This window comes from Trichomycterus rosablanca, chromosome 25, assembly GCF_030014385.1.
Source record: "Trichomycterus rosablanca isolate fTriRos1 chromosome 25, fTriRos1.hap1, whole genome shotgun sequence".
Lineage (NCBI taxonomy): Eukaryota > Metazoa > Chordata > Actinopteri > Siluriformes > Trichomycteridae > Trichomycterus > Trichomycterus rosablanca.
In genome coordinates, this window is record NC_086012.1 from 8861179 (window position 1) to 8881841 (window position 20663).

General features: G+C 37.4%; 1 protein-coding gene across 2 annotated transcripts in view; it reads left to right on the forward strand.

Moving 5' to 3' along the window:
- The window catches only part of atp1a2a (ATPase Na+/K+ transporting subunit alpha 2a), a 53789-nt gene extending 34256 nt beyond the window's left edge, over positions 1–19533 (forward strand). For both annotated transcript variants that reach the window (XM_062988162.1, XM_062988163.1), the window contains 17 exons: positions 206–474; positions 2485–2683; positions 4039–4151; positions 4240–4374; positions 4519–4598; positions 4832–4941; positions 5908–6083; positions 6290–6426; positions 7134–7284; positions 8296–8464; positions 9024–9178; positions 10154–10277; positions 12341–12486; positions 12708–12838; positions 13564–13665; positions 15371–15462; positions 18232–19533. In XM_062988162.1, the coding sequence (XP_062844232.1) occupies positions 206–474; positions 2485–2683; positions 4039–4151; positions 4240–4374; positions 4519–4598; positions 4832–4941; positions 5908–6083; positions 6290–6426; positions 7134–7284; positions 8296–8464; positions 9024–9178; positions 10154–10277; positions 12341–12486; positions 12708–12838; positions 13564–13665; positions 15371–15462; positions 18232–18260 (2318 nt within the window). In that variant the 3' untranslated portion in view covers positions 18261–19533. The remainder of the gene's footprint in view (positions 1–205; positions 475–2484; positions 2684–4038; positions 4152–4239; positions 4375–4518; positions 4599–4831; positions 4942–5907; positions 6084–6289; positions 6427–7133; positions 7285–8295; positions 8465–9023; positions 9179–10153; positions 10278–12340; positions 12487–12707; positions 12839–13563; positions 13666–15370; positions 15463–18231) is intronic.
- The last annotated feature ends 1130 nt before the right edge of the window (positions 19534–20663 follow it).

The following is a 20663-nucleotide window of genomic DNA, read 5'->3' on the forward strand; positions in this document are numbered from 1 at the left end:
TACTTCAGTGATGTCCATAAATAGACAGGCATGTCTTTACTGTTTCCTTCTAGCCCAGATGTTTAGTCATCCAAGAGCTAACACACTCATTCACTTACTCGCTTACTCATTTACTCACTCCCTCCCTTCCTCCCTCAGACCCTTACTCACTCACCTTACTTACTGTCATGGTTATCTGTGTGTGATGATGTTCCTGTGTGTACAGGCACGGCTCGTGGCATTGTAATTGCGACCGGCGATCATACAGTTATGGGGCGCATAGCTACACTGGCCTCAGGGTTGGAGGTGGGTCAGACACCCATCAATTTGGAGATCGAGCATTTCATCCACATCATCACTGGTGTGGCCGTCTTTCTTGGTGTCTCATTCTTCATCCTTTCCATCATCCTTGGCTACACCTGGCTGGAGGCTGTCATCTTCCTCATCGGAATAATTGTTGCTAATGTGCCTGAAGGACTGCTGGCCACCGTCACAGTAAGAACAAAATACATGTATACACACAAAACATGCACAGTAAATAAACAGGCACATTGTTTTATACACACTCACACAAACATGGCTGTTGGTCAGTGGCACAGAAGAGAGTTGGAGACTGGGATAGAACCAAATTTAGCACCAACATACAGCAAGCAAAATAAAGAAATATAAAGTTAAATTATAATAAAAGTATTGTTTTGATACTTGAATAATAAAAAATGCCAATGCCACAATGCCAAAGCCTGGCAACCCTTGTTTAAAGGGTTTATGTTTATGTTTCTTCTTTGCACACAACCCCTGAAATGTCAACCCCTGACCTTCCTGCTCCTGGTCAGTGTCACAAAGAGAAACTGTTTACGAAAATCTTTTTAAAATTCGTTATGATCTCTTCCTGTCTACCAGCTTTGTCTCACTTTTTTTTCTTTTCCAGTCTATCTCTTTGCTCATCTCCTTCTCTCTGTCTTTCCCTTGGCTTTTTACTTACTATCTTTAATGTCTCTGCTTACTCAGTGACTGCCTTGTCTCTTTGTCCCCATGTTTGTCTTGATGTTTCTTTTATACTTCAGTCTGTCTTTTCTCTCTTCTTTCTGTCATTTCTATCATCCTTCTCTCTTGCTTCTTGACTCCTCATGTCTCCTGTGTGTATAAAAATTGAACTCTGTGGTCTACAGTGCATCTGTCAGCTGCCCATTCTTCACCATCAGTCATATAGACTAGTGCAGCCTCTGTAAATGAGAATAAACACAGCTCTCTTTCCTTTTGTCCGTTGCAATTCCAGTTTCAATTTTAGTCCTGTCACTCTTCCAAATTTATTTCATTTCTTTCTTAGTCTCGCCTTCTTTCACTGTCTCTTTCCATTTAATTCAAATTCAGTTTCAAAGTTCCTTTATTGGGCTGGTATTCTTCATTTGCACCATGCTAAATAATTTTATATACATCATATGGCCAAGCGTATGTAGACACCCATCCTAATTAGTCAAGTATTTTGGTACACTTATTGCTAACAGGTGTATAAAATGAACTGTTTATAATCAAATAATATGCATCCAACTTTGTGGCAAGAGTTTGGGGAAGGCCCATTTTTTGCATAATTTTTACCCAGTGGTGTAAGGTAATCAGTGTAAGGTGACAATTTCGGTTTCTTTTCAACCTCAGCAAGAGACAACTCTTCAATTTTTATTTTAATAGTGGCATTCCAATAAGCCATTTTTATATAGGCACAAATAAATCACAAGCTGTAGCCAAGCATAATCAATAACAATGAATCTAAAGGCTATGCCACAAAGTGAAATGACCTTATGAGAATTGCATAATTAATCATCTATGTTGCTCTATGGCTCATCATGTTTTGGGAAACTCACAATAAATGTGTGTTTCACCCATTTAGCCCCCCTGAAAGCAACCACTGAAATTCCTATACTGCCACGAAATACATGTTTCTTAAAAGTGCATGTAAACTCTTGAATGGTAGTGGATGGTGGTGGAAAGAACCATTGAACATACTTGTCAAAACATCTTGTCTTCAACTGGCTCCAGAACTGGTGACTGCAAAATTCATAGACTATAACTGTTATACTCCAAAACAATTCAGTACTGGTGCTCTGTGCATAGAGTTACTGTCATTTTGAAAAAAGAATTTAGAATAAAAATGCTACATCATATTAATCAGATTATTAGTCAGTAAAACTTAGTATTGAATAAAGTGTCCCCACATGCGTTTGCTCAGCTGTCAAGAATATAAAGGGTGACTCATCTGAAAATAGCAGTTAGATTAATGAACCCTCTTTCAAAGTTACTTAAATCTATTTTCCTTTTCATATTATACTGATCTCAATTCATATACATGCCACAGGGCATAGAATAATGTTATTTTCTTATTATCATCAGGAACAACAAATATCTATTCTTATTATGTTTCCACACTCTTTTATTCAAGTTTTTCCTTTAATTTATTACCCAGTTGTATTTTCTGCTCTTATTATTGATTTCTCTTTCTCATTCTCTTAGGTGTGTCTGACTCTAACAGCAAAGCGTATGGCACGCAAGAACTGTTTGGTGAAGAACCTGGAGGCTGTAGAGACTTTGGGTTCCACCTCCACAATCTGCTCAGATAAAACAGGAACTCTAACTCAGAATCGCATGACTGTGGCCCACATGTGGTTTGACAATCAGATTCATGAGGCAGACACTACAGAGGACCAGTCAGGTTTGAGCTATACCCTAGTATATACCCTATATACCCTAGGGTAGCTATACCCTAGGTTTGAGCTATACCCTAGTAAACAAATAAACAAATATAGCAAGCATTATTTTAATCATTTCAGCTGCTCTAAAATGTAGAAAATTCTAAAATGAAATTACAAAAAATTAATAAAGAGATAAAACAGGTAAAGCACTGTAACATTTTATGCTAGTTGACCTAATTATATCTGTATAGCTATAGCTGCATAGCTACACACACTCACTCACACACACACACACACACACACAGGGAGAGAAAGAGAGGAAGTGAATTCTGAATTTTTTTTAGACTTTTTTACACTTTACTGTGTTGTGGATTTGGTTTTGAATGGGCATAATTTTACCCAATGATCTATACTTAATTATTTATGTCTAATACGATGACAAAGAGAAAGCATGTTTTTTAATTATTAATGCAAATCCTCTTGGATGCATCTCTACAAGCTTTGCACAACTGGATTCAAGCAGTTTATCTCAATCTTCATGGCAGATTCTCTCAAGCTCACAGTGGTTGGCAGTTGTCTGTGATCTGCCATCTTCAGGTCTCTCCACAAATGTTTGATGGAGTTTAAGTCTGGTCTTTGGCTGGACTACTCAAGACTAGCCCCAAAGCTAGACTTACTTTGGCTGCATACTTAATGCCATTCACCCCTGCCTTTTTAAGGATGTTTCTGTATTAGGCTGAAGTTTTCATGTTCTTCCCGTGTCCGTGTGGGTTTCCTCCAGGGGCTCCGGTTTCCTACCAAAGTCCAAAGACATGCAAGTGAGGTGAATTGGAGACACTAAATTGTCCATGACTGTGTTCATTATAACCTTGCGTGAACTGATTAATCTTGTGTAATATTTGTTTTTGTCATGAAGTGTAAAACATGATGTTAAAATCCTAATAAACAAACAGCTTTTCTGTTCTTTGCACAGAACTTTTAGCTCTTTTAGAGTTAGATTCTATTTTTACTTCCCTGACCAAAGCCCTTCTTGCACGAATGTCTAATTTGATGGGGTGGCCAGCTCTAGGAAGTTTCTATGTTCTGCCATGGGCAAGGCCTCTGTGGTCTGGAAGCACTGAAAGCTTTAGATATTGATTAATTGCCATGATTTAAGCCTTTTTAATGGCAATAATCCACCTACATTTGTTTTCAGAAAATTAGTTGTTTTTTTTGTGGAGGAAGAAGTAGGAACTACAATTATTCAGGTACAGAAAAACAATTGTAGAAAATAACGCCATAACATACATGTGCCTTACAAGTGTAAACTGTTGATGTATGTTACTCACATGTGGAATGCAAAAATTAGAATGTGTGTGATTCCTCTCATTTGAAGGTTCTGGCAGCTTTGATAAGACCTCTCCCACTTGGACTGCTTTAGCACGTGTAGCAGCACTATGCAACCGTGCGGTCTTTAAACCAGGACAGGAAGATATTCCTATACTTAAGGTAAAAACACAAACATCTGATTGATTTATTATGTGCAATGTTTATTTGCAATCATAGCTACAATTGATTAAGACATTAACATGTGCAGCGGGACACAGCTGGAGATGCATCCGAATCTGCACTGCTAAAGTGTATTGAGCTCTCCTGTGGGTCTGTGAGGGTATTCAGAGACAATAATTGCAAAGTAGCAGAAATTCCCTTCAATTCCACCAACAAGTATCAGGTATGAAACACACCAAGTCATACTGTACAGCCCCAAAGTAGGTGAAATATTATGTACTCAAGAAACACCACTAATGCATACTATAATAAGTAAGACTATTGATGAATTATCATCAAGTACCCAATGCAAATCTATTTCTTTTAGCTGTCAATCCATGAAATTGAAGACAGTCCAACAGGGCATGTGCTGGTGATGAAAGGAGCTCCAGAAAGAGTTTTAGACAGGTAAATCAATAAAACTGATAAATCATATTAAACTACCCACTGAACTGGTACATTAGTATCACCCACACAGTCAAACCAGTCTGGATTTAGTTGGTAATTTTTTTAAGCAGTACCTATGATTACTGCAAATTCATAACTTGTTTTATAAGTATATAATGCTCTAGTTATTGTTAATTAAATGTTGTAATTACTGGTAATTCATAACTGTTGAGCTGTTTGATTGACTGATGCAGGTGCAGTACTATAATGATCAATGGGCAAGAGATTCCTCTGAATGACGACTGGAAAGATGCATTCCAGAGTGCCTACATGGACCTAGGGGGTCTGGGAGAGAGAGTTTTGGGTAAGGCAATAGCACTATAAGGGTAAAGAAACTGTGTTGGGTACTGGTGGGAAATATTAGTCTTCAATATTGCTGTGTAGAGGGAACCTACTATGAGTTAAGGGTCTGTAAAAAGCTAAATAAGAAAAGGATGAATGTGATGTGCATGCAGTGGTAGTGTGTTAGGGCATATACAGTACTAAATAAGCATTGAAAGATTAAGTGTAATTAAAAAGTGTGTATAAAAGAGTTAAGCAAAAAAAGTTTTGGGTGTTGGGTAGTTGGTAATGATTTGTTGGGTGGGGTCAAGGACTTTTATCTAAGCCATTGTAAAACTGTTGGGTAATGAATAAGTGTTTTGCTGTTTTAATCAGAACAATTATATTATGTAATTTGTGATGGGTGAAAGTTTATTGATATGTAATTTTAGAGTGTTGGGTTATTGGTGAGGGTCTTTTGGGTGGGGTGATGGTCAAAGAAAGTGTGTTGGGTAATGGATGAAGGCCTTGTTAGGTAAGTTGTGGTAAAAATAGTATGTAAAAGTGTGTTGATAAAGTGGGCTAAGAGTGGTGGGTACTTTTAAAAGATTCATTGGAAGGCTATTGGCTTAGTCAGTATGTTGAGGAATAGCGAGGGTCTTTTAGGTAAGTAAGATTCTTGGGTTATAGATAATGGCCTGTTGTTACCAGGTAAAGAGTGCTACAACAGAAATCTAAGTTAAGAGTTTAATATTACCTTTCAAATATTATTTTGCTGTGCAGTTTAAGTCAGCAACTGACTGTTAGTAATTACATTTCCTTTTCAACTTCATCATATCTTAGATTGTTTTATTCATTATAAGTAAAAATCTGACTTTCCTTAAGTCTGTATGTGAAATGCCTTTATTGATTTTGTATCTTTATTTTACTTATTGCCTTTGACAGTTTTTGTTATAACTTTAGTCTCTACTGTGTTAATCTTTAATCTTTGTCACAACTGGTCTTGCAGGTTTCTGCCACTTGATGCTGTCACCCTCTCAGTTCCAACGGGGCTTTGTGTTTGACTGTGATAACATCAATTTCCCCATGGACCAGATGTGCTTCCTGGGTCTCATGTCCATGATTGACCCTCCCAGAGCGGCTGTACCTGATGCTGTGGGCAAGTGTCGCTCTGCTGGAATTAAGGTATTCAACTACTCCATTATTCAACCATTTTTTTAAATTGTAAATTAGTCATTCATTTTGTTTGTTAATTGCCTTTCCTATTTCTGCTTATTTTCTTCTTTATAGTATTTACAGTATTTAAGGCATATTTTCAAATGCCAAGTAAAAAAAAAACTAAAACATTAATTTGGATGTAAAACATAACATGCAGTAACTTATTTCAAAAGGTGATCATGGTAACTGGAGACCATCCAATAACAGCTAAGGCTATTGCTAAAGGTGTTGGCATCATCTCTGAGGGCAATGAGACAGTGGAGGACATTGCGGAGAGACTTAACATCCCTCTCAGTCAAGTTAACCCTCGGTATGCATGTAACTGTATTCTGTGTATTCTGTATATACTTAATTAAAGTAAATGTGTATTTTTTTCAAAGTAGTTTGTATATTTTCTCAAATATGCACTTTAAATGTGTCTCTGCATTCCAGCGAAATTGTGTAAGTGTGTTATGCTCAGAATAGAGTGGCTTTTTGGCTTAAATACAGAAACAGAGACAAATATATTAATATGTCAACTTTATTATGGACTTTTTTTAATGTAACAATATATAATACAAGAATGGCATAATGTTTATTCTGAGAACTTTTATTCTGACCTAATCTTTTTAGTTAATTCTTTATTTATCGAATAATGCAAAGAATTGATGAAAACTTTCCTTTCTGATTAGAACTTTACTTGAACCTGACAAAGTATACAAATACAAACCCATTTCTGGAGAAGTATTTTTAAGTACTTAAAAATAACAATAACAATAATTAAATATTAATACATTTTTAATAAACTGAAAAGTGCAACACAAGTGCAACTATAAAAAAAAAATTCTAAACAATGTGCAGAGTTTGTGTCTGGTTAAATAATACTTTATTAAAGCCATATGCTTAAAGGACATGTTTGCCATAAATTTCAGAAAAAGGGCCCATACATATTGTTTTTCTTTGTGTATGTTCGTTTCTTTGGTTTTGTGTTCATACACTGGTGTATATCTTATGTATGGGTATATCTGTGTTAAACAGAGATGCCAAGGCATGTGTAGTGCATGGAGCTGATCTAAAAGAGATGAGTTCAGAGTATCTGGATGATCTCCTGAGGAATCATACTGAGATTGTTTTTGCCCGGACCTCTCCACAGCAGAAACTCATCATTGTAGAGGGCTGCCAGAGACAGGTAGGAATGTGTGTTATATAAGTGCGTGGGTGTGTCTGCATACAATAGAGGAAAACCAAGGATTTAAAAACTTTAGTTTTTCATGTCAGAACAATTCTGGTTTGATATTCCACAAGTGGAAACTTTACCTAACCACTGGACAGCAGATTTCACAATGTTTTAGTGACACAGATGCAGGTCTAAGAGCTTTGTGGTAAGGAAAAGAAGGGTTGCTCATATGACTCTGAAGACACAAAACCCACAGGTGTAACACATCTTACAAATGGTACTGGGGCATCACAAACAATCTAAGAATACTAAAATCGACGAATCTAGCAAGAGATATTAGAGGAAAAGGTCATCTTGGCCACCCCCAGGACAACAAACCCCAAAAATACAGCCAACTTAAGGACTAAAAGGTGAATGTGTTGCATAGCCTATCCATCTCCTAACCTGAAGATTTTAAATTTGTCTTGGGTAAAAACACCACCTGTGATACAAAAAATACTATTATTATTATAGACCCCTAACCCTTATGTAACTGAGAAAAGGACAAAGAAATGACATGTATTTTTTCATTTTTTATTTCATTTTCATGTTTTACCACTGTTACCATGTTTAAATATACTGGTCAGGGTCACAGAGGGTCCAGCTTCCCTGGAATCACTGGGCATAATGCAGTAATACAAGGCAAACTCCCCTTGGCTATGCCCCCTTAGACATAGCCAATCATGTCTGTATGTAGATGCCAAACCAGAGGATAGCCGCATCGGAGATTTAAACCCTGGATCCCCATTATAGTGGGCCAACAGAATTTATCGCCACACCACCTGTGGATCTTGTCTTGCAGGCATCATATTTCTGCTTGTATGTTTAAATAGTATGTAACAGTTTTTTGGGAGAAGTATTTTTGCATTAATTAAACATATGTAATACAAAATACAGTAAAGTTACAGTAATATAACAGCTAAGTGTTTGGCTGTTTGCAGTAGTTGAGTTTAATGGTTGTGTAACAGTGTTGTACTTTTGCAGGGTGCTATTGTGGCAGTAACTGGTGATGGGGTGAATGACTCTCCTGCCCTTAAACGAGCTGACATTGGCATTGCCATGGGAATTGCAGGATCTGATGTCTCCAAACAAGCAGCTGACATGATCTTGCTGGATGACAACTTTGCATCCATTGTGACAGGAGTGGAGGAGGGTGAGAGAGAGAGAGAGAGAGAGAGAGAGAGATGGATTAAGATTGGGCATGAGATATTTACATCCATTCAGAAACAAAATCATTCAGATGTCCTTCAGATATCACATTTAATTATGAGACAGGTGTTTAGAAGAACAAAAAGAAGAAGAATGCCTTTATTTGTCATATACGTATACATATACATGTGTACAATACAATGAAATTCTTTTTCCGCATTCCCCCTGCTTGTTTGTAAGCTGGGGTCAGAACCATTGTACAACGCCCTTGGAGCAGACAGAGTTAAGGGCTCAATGGCCCAACAGTGGCTGCATAGCAGAGCCTGGATTTGAACTCACAATCTTCCGACTGATAGCCCAAAGCTCTAACCACTAGGATATCACTGTCCCAATTAATTAATTAATTTATAGTACTATGCATTTATTTATTAGTGTGTTTTCTGATAATTTTTTAGCCATACATGCTTACCTCAATGCTTATGAAGAACATACATTGTTTACCCACTGTATGGTTTCAGCACAACTTTGACAACACAACACTTTGTACCACCTTTCTCCCACAGGTCGTTTAATCTTTGATAACCTGAAGAAGTCAATAGCCTACACTCTGACCAGCAACATCCCTGAAATCTCTCCTTTTCTGCTTTTCATCATTGCTAGTGTCCCTCTGCCTCTGGGCACTGTCACCATCCTCTGCATTGACCTGGGAACTGACATGGTGGGACAGTCACACACACACACACACATACACAGACACTCACAATTACAATATGTTTCACATTTTTACTTTCTCATTTGTTCCTTTGCCACTTTCAGTCTGTTAATTAAGTTTGGCATCTTACTCTGTGACATCAGTAAACTGTCACTTTTAACCAAGTGGAATTTTTTCTCAGATGGTAATCCATAAACCTTAAAAAATGCCTTAAATTAAAAGCTGGTGGAACACAAGTGACACTGTCCAAAGCCAAAGAAGCTCATATATAAATATAATAAATTTACTGATAAAAAAAAATGTAATAGTAGATATATCATGTATATTGTCATTGTCATTATTTTTATCACTGCTTTATCGAGGTCAGGATCGCGGTGGGTATCACTGGGTGCAATGCTGTAACACACCCCAGACAGGCCTTGGCAACCCCCCTTCCCCCCAGACATAGCCATTCATGTCTGTATGTATACGCCCAATCAGCTGATAGCACTACTGGGGATTCAAACCCTGGATCCTACCTGTAGTAGTCTGTTGTACTTTATCGCTGTGCAGTCCAAGTACACTATAATGTCTATTATTTTTTCATTGTGTTTTTACCACCGCTTTATTCTGGTCAAGGTCATGGTGGGTCTGATTCATTAGGTGAAAGGTAGGAAACACCACAGACAGGTTACCAGCCCATTACAGTATGTCTATTATGTAAATTGTTATGTCATATTTTTAGGATACTCATACTAAACTTGTAAAAAAAAACTCAAATGTATTTTGGACTGAAGACATGTGTTCCAATCATTCAGTCACAGAAAAGAACAGCTAATCCAAAGAAATGATATACACCAAATGTCCCTAATGTATGTAAACTTTGGACTTAAACTGAAAACACACTTTATATATGTAATGTTGCAACAGATCTTCTTTCACATTCACATTCCCTTCTCAATTCCTTGCTCTGTTTTTCTTTTTTCTTTCTTTCTGCCTCAGGTTCCTGCCATTTCCCTGGCTTATGAATCAGCTGAGAGTGACATTATGAAGCGTCAACCCCGAAACCCCAAAACTGACAAATTGGTCAACGAGAGACTCATTAGTATGGCATATGGGCAGATTGGTAAGGCACATGCACTTACGTGAGGGCAAGCATGAACCTACCAAAAACAGAACACAGTGCTTGTACATCATTTTTGCTTTTCTCTAAACTGTGAGATATTGCATCAGCCAGAATAATATGATTTGGTTTGGACTGATTTGAGTAGTTTTAAAAAGGAAATCAGTTTTTTATTACAACAAAATATAAATGTACACTATATGGACAAAAGTATTTAGGACACCCCATTTCAAAACCATGGGCATTGAAATAGTGGCACCACCACCCACTTTGTTCAAGACAATGAAAGCCTTTACTCTTTTAGGAAGGCAAGGTTTTCTGGCTTTTTTTGCAAGATTTTGGAGTGTGCCTGTGGAAATTCATGCCTATTCAGTAAAAAGAACATGCACCCATGTTGAACAAAAAGGCCTTGTTCATAATTAGTGTTCCAAATCATCCCACTGGTTTTGAAGTGTTAATGTCAGGGCTCTGTATAGTTTCTCCTCACCAAACCTGTCGAATCATATCTTTAGTGACCTTGCTTTGTGCACAGGAAAAGTCATACCAGAGGAAAAGGAACTGGCCTTTTCAAACTGTTGCCATATACACTGATCAGCCATAACATTAAAACCACCTCCTTGTTTCTACACTCACAGTTCATTTTATCAGCTCCACTGATCATATAGAAGCACTTTGTAGTTCTACAATTACTGACTGTAGTCCATCTGTTTCTCTACATATCTTTTTAACCTGCTTTCACCCTGTTCTTCAATGGTCAGGATCCCCCCAGAGCAGGTATTATTTAGGTGGTGGATCATTCTCAGCACTGCAGTGACAATGATGTGGTGGTGATGTGTTAGTTTGTGTTGTGCTGGTATGAGTGGATCAGACACAGCAGCGCTGCTGTAGTTTTTAAATACTGTGTCCACTTACTGTCCACTCTATTAGACACTCCTACCTAGTTGGTCTACCTTGAAGATGTAAAGTCAGAGACGATCGCTCATCTTTTGCTGCCATTTGAGTTGGTTATCTTCTAGACCTTCATCAATGGTCACAGGACGCTGTCCTCGGGGTGCTGTTGGCTCGATATTTTTGGTTGGTGGACTATTCTCAGTCCAGCAGTGACAGTGAGGGGTTTAAAACCTTCAGCAGTGCTGCTGTGTCTGATCCACTCATACCAGCACAACACACACTAACTCACCACCACCATGTATGTCAGTGTCACTGCAGTGCTGAGAATGACCTACCACTCAAATAATACATACTCTGTGGTGGTACTGACCATTGAAGAACAGCATGAAAGGGGACTAACAAAGCATGCAGAGAAACAGATGGACTACAGTCAGTAATTGTAGAACTACAAAGTGCTTCTATATGGTAAGTGGAGCTAATGGACAGTGTGTGTAGAAACAAGGAGGTAGTTTTAATGGTATGGCTGATTGGTGTATTGAAAGGCATATAATTTATGTTTTGGTAATTGATTTAATACATCTGATAGGAATGGGTGTGGTCGAAAAGTCTAAACTCAGTAATTAGTAGAGGTGTCCCAATACTTTTGTCCATAAATTGCATTTTTAGTGTACTGGATCATCTGGATGGACTGGCATAATAAATAAAAAAGTGTAATAAACCAACACAAAAATTAATTATTTTAGGGAAATATGTTCTGTAGAATACAGTATGTTACCATTTCAGCATTTAATGTGCAATAAATGTGATTTTTTAAAATTCCATTTTAATTTCAGTCATTCATGTTCCAAATCCAACTTTTTATTGGTTAGTTAAAAGACTAACACAATATGCAATATGAGTTCTGATCTTTGTCTCTGGTCATCATCTATGAAGAGTTTGGCATGTTTCTCTGTGTTTAAATTGGCTGCTTTAAATTGCCCCTTGTTCAACTGTAAGCACTGCAACTGACCTGGACAATCATTTAACCGAGTGGGTTAAAGGAAGGAAAGGCCAGATGGGGTATCAAATAATGTTTTTTATGTCATTTCTTAATTCTCATTTTAGTATTTGTAGTATTTATTTGTAAATATATCATTTTAACAGTGTGTGCTGTAACAATCAATGTGTGTCCTTAGGTATGATCCAGGCCCTGGCTGGGTTCTTCACCTACTTTGTAATCTTGGCAGAAAATGGCTTTCTGCCACGCGTGCTTCTGGGATTACGTTTGGGCTGGGATGACCGTAATGTCAATGACCTTGAGGACAGCTATGGGCAGCAATGGGTACCAACAGAAACACACACAAATACCAATGAAAAACACTTGTACAGACAACCCTTATACAAACAAGAACAAATATAAAGAGAGACAATTACACAATATTGCACAAAATTCATTAGACACTGTCAGACACATGTTCACTCATTGCATGTTAAATGTGCACATCTTAATGCAAATATTCTTTGAAACTCTACTTATCAAAGCACATGTATCTCTTTCTTCAGACCTACGAGCAGCGTAAAGTCATAGAGTTCACCTGTCACACGTCCTTCTTTGTGAGCATCGTGGTGGTGCAGTGGGCTGACGTCATCATCTGCAAGACCCGCAGAAATTCCCTCTTTCAGCAGGGCATGAAGTTAGTGTGCAGCAGTGAGAATGTTTATGAGAAATATAGGGGGTGGACTGAAAAACAGAAATGCCACACATGACAAAATGAGCTTTTCTTATCAGCTTGATCACATTTTGTCCAGTTTGCATGTGTATGAAATGTTTTTTTTTTTTTAATTTTTTATTTTATTTGTGGCAGTTTGGAGAAGGCATGTTGAGAAACTCCAGTGGCCAGCACAGAGCCCTGACCCTAACCACATTGCACACATTTGGGATGAATTGGTTATTTGCATGCCAGTCCTTCTTCTTCAACATCAGTGTTTGACTGCAAAAATGTTCTTTTGACTAAATGCACCCATGTTTTTCATTCCCAGCTACAGTTAATGAAGCTTGGTGCTATATTTGGTAGAGTGCGTGCCACACAGAAACGTGTTGTGAGGACCTAACAAGTGACCACATGCTTTTGGCTATGACAAACTGTTAAATCAGATCAAATCCACTTCTGATCCTTTGCCTTTATGACTTGTATATATAAAAACATGGGTTAAACTATTGAAAATTGCCTCCAGGCTTAAACCAGTATGTGAGCTCTGTCCAGGATGTATTCCTATTGTTACAGTTATTCTCCAGTTTCCACCTCCTAGTCATGGTGTCATTATGGCTTTTTTTTTTCTACAGAGACAATTAATGCATAAATAATAAATACAATAATAAGTGATGGAATATTAATGCCTGTTTGATATCATTTCTAAGGAATCGGATTCTGATCTTTGGTCTGTTTGCTGAGACTGCGCTTGCTGCCTTCCTGTCCTACTGCCCTGGAATGGATGTTGCTTTGCGAATGTACCCACTAAAGTAAGAAACACACACACACACACACACACACACCTATGCCTATGACAAAAAGCAGTTTGCATAGGGTCCTTCTATCCGCCCCAATTACCAGTGAATCCAGCTCCATGTTGACCACCACCCCTGCTCCCTGACCAATTTGTCCAGCCGCGTTTCATCTCGTTTCATCTCTTCTTAATGCTGCCTCCTTGCACACAACAGCATATAAGGGAATACTGGCAACCACAGACTAACAGAACATCTGCAGGAGCTTAAAGGACCCTAAACTTGTCAGAAAATAGAGCTGCACTGGCCCTTCCTGTTTATAACGTCTGTATTCCCTGACCAGTCCAGTTTGTTTTCCAGCTGTAGCCCAAGGTACTTGTAGTTTCTAAAACAATAAGCAATCATAGCATATATAATCATTATGTACTAAAGTATCACCATAAATATTCTTTTCTTATGAACATCATTATGCTATAATGACTTTCAAAAAAGAGGATCTTCTTCATACACTGATTCACTCAAAGACTTGGAAATTAATGAAAAGCGAGTATTCAAAATATGTGTGCAGCATACAAAACATGTACTTATACATGATCCAAGAGAAAAAGTACTTATACATGATCAAAGAAACAAAAGCATTATCGTCTGGCAGCCTAGACATTTCAGTGACTTTTCTTTTGCTGTAATCAGATGATGAGGTACAAACAGATGAGGTACAAACTTATTTTTTTAAACATTTAATTAAAGTTCTTTTATAAATATACATACCGAAAAAGATGGAATGGGTAAAACAGGCTAAAATTTGGCAGAGCCTTCCCCTTCAACTCTATCAAACATATGTGGACTGCACTAAAAAATAAGAATAAAAAAACCAACATTTTGTCAAACCCTACCAATTCTAATAAATAAAGAAGCCAGCAAGGCTTGTTGACAGATATGAAAAGCTTATAATCTAGGTGATATTGGGTGTGCTGTATTTTTGAACAAACAGATTGGGTAATTTAACAAATATATATACATGAAAAAACTCATGAAATATAAAAATATGATTTTTTTGTCAGGGAACAGTCCTCAAGTCTCAGCAGTGATCATGTCTAGCAGATATAGTTGGCAGTTTCTAAGGGAGGAAAGGCTTGATAGGAAATAACTTCTTTGCCACTGCAACAGTGACTTATGTGCTCTCAAATGTGGCAGACAAATACAAAGGACATATCATTATCTTCCATACTTGTTAGGGGCCTCATGCCAAAGGACATAGCCTGTAAATTTGAAGCAAACAGTTTTAAGAATGAGGAACTAATCGCATTTACCCCCTTCTTTGTTTTTTAATGTACTGAGCAGATGCGATGATTAAAACTAGTTTTAGGACCTTGGCTAAATGCTCCTTTTCCTCCTTTAGGCATAATTGTTATGAATGTAATCTACTGTGCATTAGTGAACTGGTCTATTCATTCTGACTCTGGCAGATGATGCCATCTGCTTCATTAATTATATATACTGAATGCCTCAGGGTTATATATATATATATATACAGGTATATATACTGTATATATATAAGTGTATATATATATAAAAGTGTATATATATATATATATATATATACAGTATATATATACCAGTGATATACAGTATATATACTTTTTGACTGTCCACTAATTTACATCTCTTTCCTCTCTTTTTCTCTGTCACTTTTACCCACCTTTTTTTCTTTTGTTCTCTTTAGGGTGTACTGGTGGTTCTGTGCTTTTCCATACAGTCTTCTAATCTTCATCTATGATGAAATCCGTAAATGTATTCTGAGGAGACGTCCTGGAGGTTAGTAAACCAAACATGACTTATAAAAGATTTTCATACATTCCTTCTTCCCATTTTATTGTTTTGAAAACATATTGTTTTGAAAAAAATTTTAAGATGTCAACATCTTCAAATGGCTTTTGGTATTTTGTTTACAATCACAGATACAGTGTATCACAAAAGTGAGTACACCCCTCACATTTCTGCAGATATTTAAGTATATCTTTTCATGGGACAACACTGACAAAATGACACTTTGACACAATGAAAAGTAGTCTGTGTGCAGCTTATATAACAGTGTAAATTTATTCTTCCCTCAAAATAACTCAATATACAGCCATTAATGTCTAAACCACCGGCAACAAAAGTGAGTACACCCCTAAGAGACTACACCCCTAAATGTCCAAATTGAGCACTGCTTGTCATTTTTCCTCCAAAATGTCATGTGATTTGTTAGTGTTACTAGGTCTCAGGTGTGCATAGGGAGCAGTTGTGTTCAATTTAGTAGTACAGCTCTCACACTCTCTCATACTGGTCACTAAAAGTTCCAACATGGCACCTCATGGCAAAGAACTCTCTGAGGATCTTAAAAGACGAATTGTTGCGCTACATGAAGATGGCCAAGGCTACAAGAAGATTGCCAACACCCTGAAACTGAGCTGCAGCACAGTGGCCAAGATCATCCAGCGTTTTAAAAGAGCAGGGTCCACTCAGAACAGACCTCGCGTTGGTCGTCCAAAGAAGCTGAGTGCACGTGCTCAGCGTCACATCCAACTGCTGTCTTTGAAAGATAGGCGCAGGAGTGCTGTCAGCATTGCTGCAGAGATTGAAAAGGTGGGGGGTCAGCCTGTCAGTGCTCAGACCATACGCCGCACACTACATCAAATTGGTCTGCATGGCTGTCACCCCAGAAGGAAGCCTCTTCTGAAGTCTCTACACAAGAAAGCCCACAAACAGTTTGCTGAAGACATGTCAACAAAGGACATGGATTACTGGAACCATGTCCTATGGTCTGATGAGACCAAGATTAATTTGTTTGGTTCAGATGGTCTCAAGCATGTGTGGCGGCAATCAGGTGAGGAGTACAAAGATAAGTGTGTCATGCCTACAGTCAAGCATGGTGGTGGGAATGCCATGGTCTGGGGCTGCATGAGTGCAGCAGGTGTTGGGGAGTTACATTTCATTGAGGGACACATGAACTCCAATATGTACTGTGAAATACTGAAGCAGAGCATGATCCCCTCCCTCCGGAAACTGGGTCGCAGGGCAGTGTTCCAGCATGATAATGACCCCAAACACACCTCTAAGACGACCACTGCTTTATTGAAGAGGCTGAGGGTAAAGGTGATGGACTGGCCAAGCATGTCTCCAGACCTAAACCCAATAGAACATCTTTGGGGCATCCTCAAGCGGAAGGTGGAGGAGCGCAAAGTCTCGAATATCCGCCAGCTCCGTGATGTCGTCATGGAGGAGTGGAAAAGCATTCCAGTGGCAACCTGTGAAGCTCTGGTAAACTCCATGCCCAGGAGAGTTAAGGCAGTTCTGGGAAATAATGGTGGCCACACAAAATATTGACACTTCAGGAACTTTCACTAAGGGGTGTACTCACTTTTGTTGCTGGTGGTTTAGACATTAATGGCTGTATATTGAGTTATTTTGAGGGAAGAATAAATTTACACTGTTATATAAGCTGCACACAGACTACTTTTCATTGTGTCAAAGTGTCATTTTGTCAGTGTTGTCCCATGAAAAGATATACTTAAATATCTGCAGAAATGTGAGGGGTGTACTCACTTTTGTGATACACTGTACATTAAATTAAGCATACAACACTGCAGTCTTAATAACCACTGGTAGTAATGTAGAAGCATAGTGAGTTTTAAACAACTTTCTAACTAGTCAGGTTTTTTGAACTTCTGCACTGTATCAGCTGCCCCAGTAAAATTCTATTGTGAATGTATTTGTTCTAAATTGCAGCATTCATTCCAAGTTGAAACTGCTTCTTAAACTAAAGTATTGGGTTTTCAGCTACATTAAATTAACATTACCATATACAATGCTAAGAATCAGCTAAAGTGGTGTAAAGGATAAAAAAACTGAAAACACATTCTATGATTTTAATGAATCAGGTTTCACCATTTCATTATTTGACAAATTTATCTGGTTTAGGAGGTTTTGGGAGCACAAGCACTTTAATAATGTCTCCGGGTGGTTTTGGAGGTGATATTCATGTAATATGTAATCTTCCAGTATCTACATTTTATACACACTTTTGATCATGATGGACATGATGGACGTTCAACATATGTACAAAAGAATGTGGACGCCATGCTTTAATATTAATATCAGATGTTTCAGCTACGCCTATTTCTAACTAATGTTTAACCTCAATTATGACAACAGATTGGGGAATGCCTTTTTTGTTTTAGCATAAATGTGCCCCTGTGCACAAAGGTCCAAAAATAAATGGTTTAATGAGTCTGATGTGGCCTGCACAGAGCCCTGACCTCAACCCTGTTAAAACCTTTGGGATGAACTGACTGTTGATTACAATTCTTTTCCAACCTCAGTGCCTGACCTCACAAATGCTGTTTTGACTAAATGAGCACACGTTTATAGACAAACATGCAAAATCTGTGTTCCCACAAAGATGAGAACAACTTCAAAATGATGCACATCGGTCAGGTCAACTATATGTTTGGTCATATAGTGTACAAAAGCAGTGGTTCTCTACGACAGTTACACAAAGATGTTACTAGTCATGTTCTTTTGTGTTTTTCTTTTTTACAGGTTGGGTGGAACAGGAGACCTACTATTAACCAGAAATGAATATTAACTTACATAAATGATGTTATGGATATGTTTCTACATACATAACCAAAAGAAGAAGATTGCAATGTGTTATTCATTAGATATAAATAATAGCTTGAGTGATAGTAAGAAATACCAAAAAGAAAAAGTAGTTGCATTTATTTATTGCAATTCATAAAGCAATTCATGGTGTACACCAGTTTTATCAGTTAAATATGGATTAGTATTTAAGGTGTATAAAGAGCAATGGCCATTACTCTCCAGAACAGTCCAATAGCTCAAAAACTACTTTTTCAGTTTATGGCATAAGTATCTTATTAGATACTTTATTATGACTACCAATTCAATTTGATTTATTTAACAATGGGGATTTGTGTTGAATAACTGTCTTTTAAATAATTGAAACTATGTTTTACAATATTTGTTGTTTACTGTGTGCAATATCTTTTGTTTTATCATCAAAAATTATTCATTGACAAATATTCAGTAACAGGCATTTGAAAAAGGGCCAAAATCTTTTTAGACCCCTGTACCTGGTAAAATTGAAAAAGTAGCATTATTATTGTTTACTTAAAGAAAAATACTTCATAATTAGTAAGTGTTTCTAACATGTGTTCCCATGATCCTTCACTTAAACCTTAATAATAATCCAAAGTCATAATGTCAGGTCAAGTCACACAAGATATTTAGACCTGCTTCATAGATCATTTTGATCTGACAGCTCAGACTTGATTGTTTACTGACATGCTATTAGCCACTATTAGTGTAATTTGTACATAGAGGATAAGATGTGACTGAAAATAATATATCACAATGTTTCAAGCTGTTCTTAATAATATATTCAAGAAATGTTTGTATGACCAGAAGCTATATACGTACGCAGCTTTAATGAGATATTATTATTTTGGATGGACATAATCAGAATTACGGTGTCGCCTACCTCATCTCTGAAATGACTAACATTTTACATTTAAAAGTTATAAACATCTTGGGGAGGAGATAAAAACAATTAAAATTTGAATTGCTATAGCAAAATATTTTCTTTATTGCAAGAAAAATATTTCCTGAAACTTCATAATTTCATTTTTTAAAATGTGATTTTAGAGATTATACTTAGCTTTGAAATTTTGCACAGTCCCTCCTATCTGCCTTTTACTGTTACTCAATAGAAAGCATACACGAAATTTTGTTTGCTGTTTACTTCGTCATAGTCTCTTCTTCTGTCATGACGTTTTAGGACTCCTTTCAAACTTTTTGTTTCACGGTCTTGCTGTGCAGCTTGTGAGTTTTAAATAAAAACTTTTAACTGTCTGAGCTTTTGATTTCTGAACATTTGTGTGCTCTTACTTGACTTCCTAAGCAAGTGCTGAGTAGATTTTTATTTTATACTGTTTGTAATGAATGCTTTATGGTGGCTGCAGTAATTTTTGAAAGTAGCCCAAAAAAAGCACCTTTGAATTTTCACCCATGACTGCATTTTTAAACGGTAAAACAGCATACATGGCAACTCTGTTGGCTATAAAGTAAAAGAGGAGCACTGACTTAGCACACCGACAAATTCAAAAAAAGGAATGCAGTGCATTTTGATGACCAATGACAAAATTACACAAAACTATGAACACTTTTTCAAAGATTTTATTGGATGGGAAGGTTATTTGTCTGGGTGGGCAATTCTGAATTCTGGGTGGGCAATCTCCATCTAACCAACCTGTAAACACGCTCCTGGCCTTTTACCCAATGAATCACAACTAGGGCTGCAACTAACGATTATTTTAGTAGTTGACTAATCTGACGATTATTTTTTCGATTAGTCAACTAAACCATAACAGCTTAAATATCTTAACTGAATTATCTGCTGAGCTAACTAGCTATCATTAAATGGAGGAGGCTTATTATTTAGAATGAATGCTCTCATTAACGAGAGCAAAAAATATGAAAGACGAGACAGGGTAACGTTAGGCTATAATGTTAAGTTATATAACGTTACTCATATAAATTACTGATTAACCATTGCACTTAATGCGTTAGCTAGCTAACAAACCTGAAAAATAACTCTTAGGAAGTTTATAAGTACTCTAGCATTAACAAACATTAACTACGTTGGTTAAAGCAGAAAGCGGTGTAAAAACTTACCTGTCCGGTGTGGAATAACACTGGTCATCACGGCTGCAGGGTGCTCGCGTTTCACCGTAGTGCTTTCGTGAAACTACAACTCTGCTTTGTAGTATCTGCGTTCAGCTCGTTTCTTTGGGTTATTTTGGCTGAAATGCTCCTGAAATACTTTAGAAAGTTTCGGTCTCTATCTTTGCCTCTCATAAACTTTCATAAAGTGTCTTCATAAACTCCCCGCTGCGCCATGGAAGCGATGCTGCGCCCCCTGCAGTCCCTTTAGTGCGTTGTAATAATAACGA